Source organism: Hypanus sabinus, chromosome 1, assembly GCF_030144855.1.
Source record: "Hypanus sabinus isolate sHypSab1 chromosome 1, sHypSab1.hap1, whole genome shotgun sequence".
In the NCBI taxonomy this organism is placed as follows: domain Eukaryota; kingdom Metazoa; phylum Chordata; class Chondrichthyes; order Myliobatiformes; family Dasyatidae; genus Hypanus; species Hypanus sabinus.
In genome coordinates, this window is record NC_082706.1 from 163,286,792 (window position 1) to 163,299,179 (window position 12,388).

Genomic DNA, 12,388 nt, shown 5'->3' on the forward strand with positions numbered 1-12,388 from the left:
TCAGGAGCATCTGTCTCACCTCCGTCAACTCTGCGCCCGACTGAGTGAGTACGGTTTTACAATCAACCCCGCCAAATGCCAGTTCGGACTCGATACCATTGACTTCCTGGGCCACAGGATTACTAAAGACGGGGCAACCCCTCTGCCCGCTAAGGTAGATGCGGTCCACCACTTCCCCCGACCCACCACGATCAAAGGCCTTCAGGAATTTGTAGGTATGGTCAATTTCTACCACCGCTTCCTCCCTTCAGCTGCCCGGATCATGCGCCCCCTGTTCGCCCTAATGTCGGGTCCGAGCAAGGACATTACCTGGGACGAGGAGTCCACCGCCGCTTTCGTTCAAACGAAGGCAGCTTTGGCGAACTCAGCAATGCTAGTACACCCCAGAATGGACGCCCCTACCGCCCTCACAGTGGACGCATCTAACACGGCAGTCGGTGGGGTGCTGGAGCAACTCATCGCAGGTCGCTGGCAACCCCTGGCGTTTTTCAGCAAACACCTGCGGCCACCCGAGCTCAAGTACAGTGCTTTCGACCGGGAACTGTTGGCGCTCTGCCTGGCAATCCGGCATTTCAGGTACTTCCTAGAAGGTCGGCCCTTCACCGCGTTCACGGACCACAAACCGCTTACCTTTGCGTTTACGAAAGTGTCTGACCCCTGGTCGTCCCGCCAGCAACGCCACCTGTCCTACATCTCTGAATACACGACGGATGTCCGGCACGTCTCGGGTAAGGACAATGTCGTGGCGGATGCGCTCTCTCGCCCTACCGTTCATGCCCTTTCCCAAGGGGTAGACTTTGAGGCACTGGCAGAGGCACAGCAGGCAGATGAGGAGATTCCGAGTTACAGAACTGCAGTCTCCGGTTTGCAGCTCCAGGACCTCCCCGTAGGCCCGGGTGAGAGGACCCTACTCTGTGACGTCGCCACCGGCCAGCCCCGTCCCGTCGTCCCGACAGCCTGGCGGCGACGTGTTTTCGACTCCATTCATAACTTGGCGCATCCCTCCATCTGGACAACTGTCCGGATGGTTTCCAGCAGGTTCGTTTGGCACGGACTCCGCAAACGGGTCAGTGAATGGGCCAAAACGTGCATGCACTGCCAGACGGCCAAGGTGCAGCGGCACACCAAAGCCCCACTGCAGCAGTTCCATCCCGTCCACTGGCGTTTCGACCACATTCATGTGGATATCGTGGGCCCCCTGCCAGTGTCGCGTGGAGCACGGCACCTCCTGACTATCGTGGACCGTTTCACAAGATGGCCAGAGGCGGTCCTGCTCACCGACACCACCTCCGAATCTTGCGCCCGAGCCCTGATCACCACCTGGATATCTCTCTTTGGTGTACCGGCCCACATTACCTCCGACAGTTCACCTCCAGCCTGTGGTCAGCTATGGCCAGCTTTTTAGGGACTCAGCTGCACCACACAACTGCCTACCACCCACAATCGAACGGGCTAGTGGAGCGTTTCCACCGTCACCTGAAGTCGACCCTCATGGCCCGCCTGCGAGCAGCCAACTGGGCGGACGAGCTTCCCTGGGTCCTACTCGGCATCCGCACAGCACCCAAAGACGACCTGCACGCCTCGTCGGCCGAGTTGGTATACGGTGCTCCCCTGGTCGTCCCGGGGAGTTCCTACCAGCCCCACGGGGGCAAGAGGAAGATCCCACAGCAGTCCTGGGCAGACTACGTGAGTAGCTCGGTAACCTGGCCCCCATACCCACTTCACAGCACGGGCGGAACCCGACCTGCGTACCCAAAGACCTGCAGAACTGTAAGTTTGTGTTTGTACGAAGGGGCGGGCATCAGCCACCGCTGCAGCGGCCATACGAGGAGCCGTTTATGGTGCTCCGGAACAACGGGTCCACGTTCCTGCTGGACGTTGGGGGGAAAGAGGAGGTTTTCACGGTGGACCGACTCAAACCGGCCCATGTGGACCTGGCGCAACCGGTCGAGTTTCCGGCACCTCGGCGCAGAGGCCGACCTCCCAAGCAGGTTCCTGCCCAGACTGTGGACATTGGGGGGTGTATCGCCGGTTCTGGGGGGGGGGGGGGGTTATGTGGCGACCCATTTCCTGGCACATCCGAACCGGCTCACAATTAGCCAGCTTTCCAGCTAAGGGAGATAGCCTATGGGGGTTTGCGAGCACAGAGCTTTGGAGCCTCTGCGCCACGGGGGGGGGGGGGGGCAGGTTGAGGGAGGCTTAAAAGTGAGGCTGAGGATTTCTAATAAAGTTTTTTTTCCTTCGACTGCAGTTACCGACTCCGTGTCGTAATTTTAGCGCTGCATGTAGCACACCGCTACAATATAATTTTAAAAACGTAACCACTTTAATGTGTCAAGAACAGGGTAATGATTTCGTTGTTACTGTTGATTTTGGGGTCAAGATTTTTCAGCAGATGAAAAGGATTGCTGTTATTACTTTATGAAGCAGATGGATTTCTGTTTGGTTGCCATGCTTATTGTAACTAATTAATATGTACATCAATAAACAATAAAAATCCTGTATTTCATGGTAAGAATTTCAAAAGCAGAATTAGGCACCAAAATTGACAGCACATTTTTTTTAAAAAAAGAGAATTTCTTGTTTATTTTTAAACTTTCCAATTAAATGTATTGTATTTTTGATTAGGCAAATAAAATGTGATAGAGGAGTTTAGTTCACTGACAAACCAAAGAATAAATATAACCTAATAAATTAAGGAGTGCATCAGTTGTATTGAGCATTTTCATCATCATGTAAATTAACGAGCAATTCCCTCTGTTGCTATTTTGCCATCTCTTTTCTTTCAACAATAAGTTATATTTAATTTAATTTTTAGAATGGTTCAAAGAGGCAAGGGATACTAGGAGCAGCACCAGGTCTACCTAACAATGTTAATGCTGCAACATAGGATGTCATGTACGCTAATTTGCGAAAACAGCATGCAGTATACAGAACTATGTCATCTCACTACTAATGGATCAGTTCAAACTCTGCAGTACCATTATATCATGATTGGTGGTGGACAATTAAACAGCTAATGGGAGGAGGAGGCACCAAGAATTTCTCATCCTTAATGATTCAGGCCCAGCATGTAAGTGCAATAGGCAAAGCTGAAGCATTTACGGTCACATTCAGCCAGAAGTGCCAAAGGGAAGATCCACCTTGGCTTCCTTCTCTGGTCAGCACCATCATAGAAGTCAGCCTTCAGCCAATTTGGTTCAGCCCATTCAATTGTTCAGCCATGGTCACAGTCTGATTGATAAATAAATAGATAGGTGAATAGATAATTGTGAACACCACCAACGAGGCAGTATTTACAGCCCGTGGATACTTGCCTTTGAAAAGATGGTTGTAGACAGGTTCTGGAACTACTGCAGTCCTTTTGGTCAAGGTACATCCACACAGCTGTTAGATCAGAACTTCCAGGACTTTGACCCAATTATGATGATGAAGTAGTTGCAGTATCATTTCAGTCAGGAAGTTGTGTGATTCAGAGGGGTTTCCATGAGTCTGCCTTCCTAGCCTTTTTTTGGTGGTAAAGATCATGAATTTGGGAGACAATATCAAAATAGGTCAAGCAAATAACTGCAGTGCATTTTATAGATGCTATATATCACACCCACTCTGTTCCAGGGATGAATTTAACAAAGCTTTGGGTTAGTGGATGTGGATTGCTGTGCCCTTTTTGGTGTTGAGTGTTGGTGGATCTCCAGGATTTAACAGAAAAGCAGGTCAGAGGCTGTGTCTCTCTTTAAAATACCACAAAGTCTTTCCACTGTCTAAATGGCACAAGTAAAGAATCTGATGGAATAGTTCCCACATCCATAGAATTAAAACTTCAGTGTTACTTCTTCCCCTGCTCATCGATGCCCACTTTGAGTTAAGCCAGCATCACTTGACATTTGATTTCATCTTAGCTTTCAACCAAACATGGACCAAAGAGCTGAATTCCAGAGTTGGCATGGTTTGACTATGTGTTGCATTAGTAGTGCTCTGGTTCTAAAGGGTAAATGCTGCAATGACTGAAGTATATCTCATTCAAAGAAAAAGGGTTATGGTTGTTGGAAATTAATCATTCTCACTCCAAGATATCATTACAAGATTTCCTCAGGGCACCTAAGCCAAGCTATCTTTTAACTGCTTCATCCATGACCTTTCTTCATCATTAGGTTAGAGTAGAGATCTTTGCTGAGGATTGCACAATGTCGAATTCAGTTTGTAATTTCTCAGAAAAGGAAATAATCCATGACTGTATATAGCAAGACTTAAACATCATTTATGTATTGTTTGACATGTTTCCACAACAAAAGTGTCATCTAATGACCCTCTCCAGCAAAAGAAATTCAAACCTTTGTCCTTGAGATTCAATGGCATTGGAATCTACCAACAAAATTTGACATATTACCAAGTAAAACTAAAATTCTGGAAATACCTAGCAGGTCAGACTGCATCTGAATTGTAAACATAGACCCAGTAGTAATTATGGCCCAAATTAGAACTGAAATTTTGACTCCTATTTGGGAATTACAAGCACCATTTAGAAGTGATCCATTTTATATTATGCAGTAGTTCCTTCATGGTACTTGAGGTTGCTTTTACATTCATTAACAAAAATCTGGAAGAATTTTTTTCCCCACAGAAGGAGGGGATGCATTCTTTTGAACAAAAACATATTTGTTGATAAAATTCTTTAAAGAGGCTGAACAGGCATTGGTGCCCTCAGCGATATTTTATTCTGAAACACCACAGAGAATGCCTCAGATTAATTTCTTATTTAATATAAACTATTAGAAATTTGAAGTTAATTATGACTTGAGCACATATGATTAATCACAATGGTAAGAAAATACAATGGGGAGGAAAAAGTGTTTGTGGCTCAAGGTTCATCTTTTTATATTGATAGGCATTGAAGCAGCAACAAAAGAGAAGGATTGGTGTTTCTATGATGATGAACAAGGCCATTCCTTGTGTTGTACTGACACCGCTAAAAGTATCAGAAGAGCACTCAGAATCACCATCTGGTAAGTAGCAATCCCGAATTGACTCAACACACACAAAATGCTGGAGGAACTCAGCAGGCCAGGCAGTATCTATGGACAAGAAGCGCAGTAAACCTTTTGGGCCAAGACCATTCTGCATTTCTCCAAATTCCTCCAGCATTTTGTATATTTTCCCATAGATGCTGCCTGCCCTGCTGAGTTTGTCCAGCATTTTGTGTGTGTTGTTTGGATTTCCATCATCTGCAGATTTTCTCTTGTTTATACTGAATTGACTCAGTGTTTCTTGACCTATTTATGGAAATCAGATGGCAAGTCATAACAGTTTAAAAATTCCAGTCTTGCTGATCTTTCAAATGGAGTAATAACACAGATTATGCTTATTCACATCATAAGATTCCCTTCATATGATATTCTCAAACTGAGTGGGCTGGTCTGAAGGAGAACATATAAAATTATTATTGGAATAACAGAGAAGGACATTCAAAAGATTTTTAAGCATAATAATGCACTTTATGCAGAAGCACAAGGTGCCACATGCATTGTTTATGTATTCTGAACAATCTTTGTTTTGATGCTTTTAAATATAAGCAATTAGCATGATTATTAGCAAATAAATGGTTACTGGAATTTCTGGTTACAAAATTGTATGGTAATTTGCAGATAAAAATACTGCTCCGCAATTAACCCTTCTCTGGAAAAGATCTGTCAAATAAGAATGAAGTTACAATTTCAAGGCATCTTTTACCACTGGCCCTCCAAGCCAAGATGGAACAATATCATGGAACAATAGATGGAACAGCTATTTATTGAAGCTGATGAAACTGAACAATAGACCCTTTCAAAAAGTGGCATTCGCTCATATCCGTGGAGATGACTGCTCAATATATCTAAAAGTATTTTCGCATATGTTTAAAGACTTTTGTGCTGTGTGATTGTATGAATACATTATGTATTCACAGAGTGCCTGATTGTTTAGCATTGCTGCCCTGTAGAAAATCTGTATTTAAGTTGCTGATTTGGCCCTATGTGGAAAGTATATCTATTTCTGGACACCACACATTAGGAAGGATTTAAAGATGATGCAGAAGGCTTTTTTGGAATCAGTGATGTATGGATAGTCTAGATAATTTGGGAGTGTTCATATAAACAAAATAGATAATGGGAATTTTTGGAGTGGTGATTAAGGAATCATACAACACAGAAAGCAACCATTCAAACCTTGAGGCTGTGCTGGACATTTCAAAGAGTTCACCTAGTAGTGGGATCCCTGCTCTTTTTCCAGTCCTACAGATTTATTTTTATCTTCAAGTTATTCTTGAATTCTATTTGGGAAGTTGTTATTGAATATGCTTCTATTACTCTGTACATTTTGGATTAAAACAACCTCCCTGATAAATATTTCTTCCTGACATGGTTTCTATTCCTCTAGCCAACTATCTTTTATCTGTATTCTGTAACTGTTATCTATTCCGGCACTAGAAATTATTTCTCCCAATTTATGCTATCATAGATCTTCATGATCTTGAATATTGCTTTAAAACATTTTTGTATTCTTATGTCTCTAAGGAGAACACCCGCAGTTTCTTTTTCTCACCATGTAAGACTGAATTATTTTATTATTGTAAGTTGGAATAAATCTGCTTTCACTCAGAGCTCTTGATGTCTGTCCTGTAGGATAGTTTGCAGCATTAAGTACTTCTTTTGGGGCAAAATCAATATTTAGCAAAGCTATGTTGCTTTACTTGACAATGCCTCCATTTTCATCACCATATAAAAAATAAACTAGTTTTACTGTTTTCTGAGTTTGTCCTTACTTCTTTATCCTTTTACTGAAATCCCTTCAATGTTGCACTCAATGGTTATTGTTGCCTCTCCTTACTTTTTCCTCTGCCAAAATGAATTAAGTTATACTTGTTTGTGCCAAATTTCATCTTTCATATATCCAGACATTTCAAGCGTTTTCTATCTCCTACTTAAAATTAGTACCTTGCACAATGTGAACTAAATGTCTTAATTGTGTGCCATTGCGAATTTTGAAAAAATGTACTATATGTCTATAAGCAGGTCTTTAATCTGTGTCAGGAAAAGCAAAGGTCCCAATACCAAATCATAACAGCCATCACTACGTACTTCCTTCTATTTTGCAAACAACCATTCATCCTGCTCTCTGTTTTCTTTCAATAAAGAAGAGTGTAATGTATGCAGGTCTGCAGATCTTACCCAGCATATAAGGAGCACTTTAAGAATGCTACTGTTTATGCTGTATTCTTAACTCCTAAGAAAGTAGAAGGTAATAGTCTTATTCCTGTCTTTGCACAATAGTAACATTTTAATGTATATGTCTTCTGGTACCAAGATTATTTTATACAGATGATGTATAATCCATGAGGGGCATGGACAACTGACTAATGATTTTATAAATTTGAATTTGGGAAACATGCTCCATGTATATATTAGATGGGGAGCAAAATTAATAAGTAGTTGCTTTGGGGAAAATTTACAAAATGTTGTATGAAAGTAAAGGCGACATTGCAGTGCAAGTAATATTTCAGTTCTTCCAAATCTGAAAAAAGTTTTGAGTATTAGTCTTCCCTTCATTTGAAAGGGATAATAAAAAGACAAAGAGTGTCAAAGTCAGTGTGGGGTAAACAGCAGATGGTATAGCATCATATTTTGTGAAGGCCACGCTGGGTGCTGTAAGGAGTTACCACCTTTGAATACTCTCCAAGTAAAATTATTTTGGGGTTGATCACAGATTTATTTTGTATAGCTGCAACTTGCTTTGCATACAAAATAACAATGTACATTTCAAGGAAAAAGGTCAAATTTGAAAGTAGCTTCAGTAATCCCATGGACTTGGCTCCTTGAAAGATAGAACCCTTGAGATCTCTACATTTCCTTACTCTATACATGAGGAAAGCATTCATGCAGGTGCTGTCCTGCTCTTGTGTCATGTTTCCTTTCACACTCATTGCCCATCAACCTACACAGTCTGCAGTGATAGCTTTGGAATTTTTTTAAGAGATGAAATAAGAACACCGTATAGTGACTTAATAGTGCTTGACTGAAACTCATTAAGAAGTTATCATGTTGAGGTCCATAGTGACCGTGATTACTGCAGATGGAGCTGTGTTTTCATTGTAGCTACCTGCAAGCAGATTGCAGCAATAAACTCAAGCAACAGGTGCCTTTACATTTGCAGCTTAGAAAACATACCTTCTCTGACTATTCACAGATTCGTGTACTAAGACATAATAATGCAAACAGGTTGTTAGTAGTACTGACAATACCTGGCTTACCAGTTTTGGTTTAAATACTTGCATCTACTTTTATGTTCTCATCTTGTAATGACAACATTAACACCTGCATTGGAAATACATTTAATTTAGTTCATTTCATTAACTTTACCCTAACTGGCCACTTGCCACAGGACTTTGCAGCCTGTAATAAAATCATTGTTAATAGAAGCATTATTTTTCCTTGATATTCTTCTTCCACTTGTTCTTATCCTGCACTTACATATATAGTATATTCACAGTTTGATTTCATGTGTCCCAAAAGCAAAAGGTTGCTGAAGAATAAATTTAAAATAATGAGTAAAACAAAATTATCTCCAAAAATTATTTTGTGTATGCTATTTAATTAAACCAAGTAGATTGCGATGATCTAAAATTCTGTGCCTGAAAGAGTAGTGGATTAAAATTCAAAAGTAATATTCAGAAGGGAATTAAGTATTTGAGAAGGAAAGACTTGTAGAGCAAAAGGGAAATAGGAAGTAAATAAATCTGCTCTTTGCCATGTTTCTCTGAAAAATGATAGGTAATAAAACAGTAATACAATTTAAGACAAGGCACATGGTAAAAGTGTGCTCATGGGAAGCAGTTACTTCATAACTTTGGGCCCAACATGGCTGCACCTGAGTTGACATCACCTGATGGGAGACCTTGAAACATGCAAGGCTCCACACAATGTCAATGTTTTTATCAATCATTGATAGAGATTATTTCTGTGATGAGCCGGCACCTACATCATTATTGCATCATGTGGCTGCTGGATGTTAGAAAGAGAATAATATTAATTTTAATCCTCATTTGTTTACCCATTCCCATATTCAAAGCAATTGCAAACCCTGCACACTTACAAGAATGTTATCATTAGGAGCTTCCTTCATCCCATTCAAAATGGAATTTAAAAGGAAGATATGAAATAAGAGCTCAAAAAACTGTTCATTAGGTATTTATTTTAATATTTTGTGTGCCCCATAGAATGAAAAGAAAGATATATAAGAGGAGTCCAATACATTAAAGGAACATAGCCAAACTTTTGCTCATGGAAGATTTTCTGATTTCACTCACCGTGTTAATTGATAGGCACAAACTAGTCAGGCTTGTGTAGTCTTAATGTAATTAATTTAAACAAATTATCATCTTTTCCCAGGTGCCAAAGTAAACACAAAATTTTTAATTACAGCGTAAGCATTTTTGATTTATCTCTTATATTTCTATACAGAAAAATTTCATAAATGCTGATATAATTTGTGGTACTATGAATATTGTATGCACTGTTGCTCTTCAGCCAAGATCCTGTCATATCTCATGATTCATTTCATCATAATCATAAAGAAGGTTTTGAGATCGATTTAAATCTTTAGGAATGGGTGATATTGCTTCAAGACTATAATCTTACATCTACAAATGTTTGTTGGAATATAGTAACTAGTATAATAGCAATCAGAGCAAGTGAAGTTGTGCATTCAAATGCCTGAGCTGAACAACGACTGCAGGGGCAAACACAGAAAAGTAAATTTGATAACCTTTGAAGGGAGATGTTAAGTAGATGCATGATATACACATACACTTAGTAGTTACATCATTAGGTACACCTGTACACCTGCTCATTAATGCAAATATCTAATCAGCCAATCATGTCAGCAACTCTGTGCATAAAAGCTTGCAAACATAGTCAAAAGGTTCATTTGTTGTTCAAACTAAATATCAGAATGGGAAATAAATGTGAACCAAGTGACTTGGATGATTGGTGCCAAATGGGGTGATTTGAGCATCAGATTGCTAATCTCCTAAGATTTTCATGCACAGGGATTCCTAGCCTAGGGTCCAAGCACCCCTCCATTGATGGTAGGGGCCAAAGGCATAAAATAGGTTGGGAACACCTTCCCCAAAGATTGCAGAGAATGTTACAAAAAATAAAAAAAGAACATTTTGTGGGCGAAAATGCCTCGTTAGAACATGGAAGGATTCAACACAGGAACAGGCCATTCACCCTGTAATGTTGTGCTGAACCCCCTAAAAAGCAAATCAAAAACACCGAAATTCTAATTCCTCCTACCTACAGTAAATCCATATCCCTCCATCTTCCTTATATCCATGAGCCTATCCAAACGTCCCTTAAAAGCCTCTAATGTAGTTGACTCTACCACCATACCAGGCAGCGCATTCCAGGCATCCGTCACTCTCTGAGTAAAAAAAATTACCCCGCACATCTCCCTTGAAACTAGCCCCTCTCACTTTCAATGCATGCCCTCTGGTCCCTGGGAAAGAGATCATCTCTGTCCGTTTTATCTATGCCTTTCATAATCTTGTAAACCTCAATCAGATCTCCCCTGAGGGAGGTCAAAGGAGAATGGCCAGACTGGTTCAAGTTGACAGGAAGCTGACAGCAACTCAAATAACCACACGTTACAGCAGAGGTGTGCAGAAGGACGTGTGAATGTATAATATGCTAAACCTTGAACTGAACAGGTTACAGCAGCAGAAAACTACAAGCATACATTCACTGGCCACTTTATTAGCTACCTCTTGTTTCTAGTAAAGTGGTCACTGAGTTTAAATGGTTCCCCTGTGTGCCTGGCAACACAAGAGCTAGGAATAGAATGTGTGTTTCAGTTGCCTAGTGTCAGGTATGTGAACAATGGGTCTACCCAGCAGAGCGAAGTGAGTGTATCCAGGAGCTGAGCACAGGGAATATTGAATATTTGTCAGAGTCTTTGATGACATACCAAATCTCCTAAATCTTCTAAGAAAGTTGATGTACTGGCATGCCATCATGATTGTATTTATGGCTGTTATGTATTTTTTATTGAGTACTTTTGAATGCTTGCATCACACAGCCAACTTCAACACCTATTTCCAGAGGAGTGATATGTTGACTTAAGGTGTTTAATTCTGATATGAGAATATAACATGGCAAAATTTGTGGAGTCTTCAAGATTCTAGTCATGACAAAGAAGTCAAATAATCTTTGTGGACCAAATACATCCCTTTTAAAATCCTAGTACACTCTATGGAAGCATACTATGTAAATTAAATAAGTGCCATTTGTTTAGGATTTTCTTGGACTGTTAAGCACTGACAAGCTGCTATAACTCACTAACATGCTATATTTAAATAGAGTGCAGGGACCAGGAGGAAAGACCAGCAACATGAAGCTTTGTTTTCATTCTAAAAAAAAATACAAGCACTGGTCCATCCCTCTATGGAATCTCATTTGTATCTGAAGATGACTGCTAAGACCGGTCATTCTCAAGTGTGCCACTTTCAATAAAAGCGGCTGAATAGAACATCTTGGTGTAACCAGATAAGATATTTCTCCTGAGTCAAATAACTCCTAAGAAGTTAATTTGCAGTGAATATTTAGCTGCTGCTCTTTTGCTCTCTGAGTAAAGCAGCTTAACGTAGGTTCTCAAGGAAATGCCTAGTGCAATGTTATTAGTGAAGCAGTAATTAAATGATGGATAAGTAATGATTTTTAAAATAGCAAAGTACCATAATAGAGCCCAGTGATAATGTACCAACAATGGGAACTGTTACCTCTTGATGGGCTTTTTAGTTGATACCACGATGTGTATTATTGTATGTAATCTAAACTACTACAATAAAATCCCAACTATTGTTGCCAGTAAATGTGCAGAGCAGAGAAATAGATGTATAGAACATTATTCAGTAAGGTTAAATCAATTTTATGTATTTTTCCAGGATTTGAATCAAGCAATATGGGTGAGCTGAATGGTTCTGAAAAAGAATTAAAAGATGGGGCAAGATCTTCGCCAAGTCTCATTAAGACATCAGATCAGCACCTGAAAAGACTGAAGAGATCCAGTTCAGGTACTTTTCATAAAACTTCCCAAATTATGGCAGTATTAATTATAGATTTTCCACAGAATTTAAAAGAGTACCGTATTTAGTTTAAAAAAAAGCTTTAGGACAGATTTTGCAGAGTGCTATCAATTTGGACTAGTATTATATCAGCACATTTTTGCACGTTAAGACGCTATTAGCTGAGCATTCAAAGCATACTCTGCAGTGCACATAGGAACTGCATGAACAAGAAATCACATTCAAAGAATAATGAACATACAACACAGAGGCTGAATCAGGAAGAGAAAATTG

General features: G+C 40.5%; 1 protein-coding gene across 1 annotated transcript in view; it reads left to right on the forward strand.

Moving 5' to 3' along the window:
- LOC132406092 (putative Polycomb group protein ASXL3) overlaps positions 1–12,388 on the forward strand; it is a 230,275-nt gene that overhangs the window by 80,432 nt on the left and 137,455 nt on the right. The window contains exons 5-6 of the mRNA XM_059991342.1: positions 4,886–5,003; positions 11,975–12,103. Of these exons, the coding sequence (XP_059847325.1) occupies positions 4,886–5,003; positions 11,975–12,103 (247 nt within the window). The remainder of the gene's footprint in view (positions 1–4,885; positions 5,004–11,974; positions 12,104–12,388) is intronic.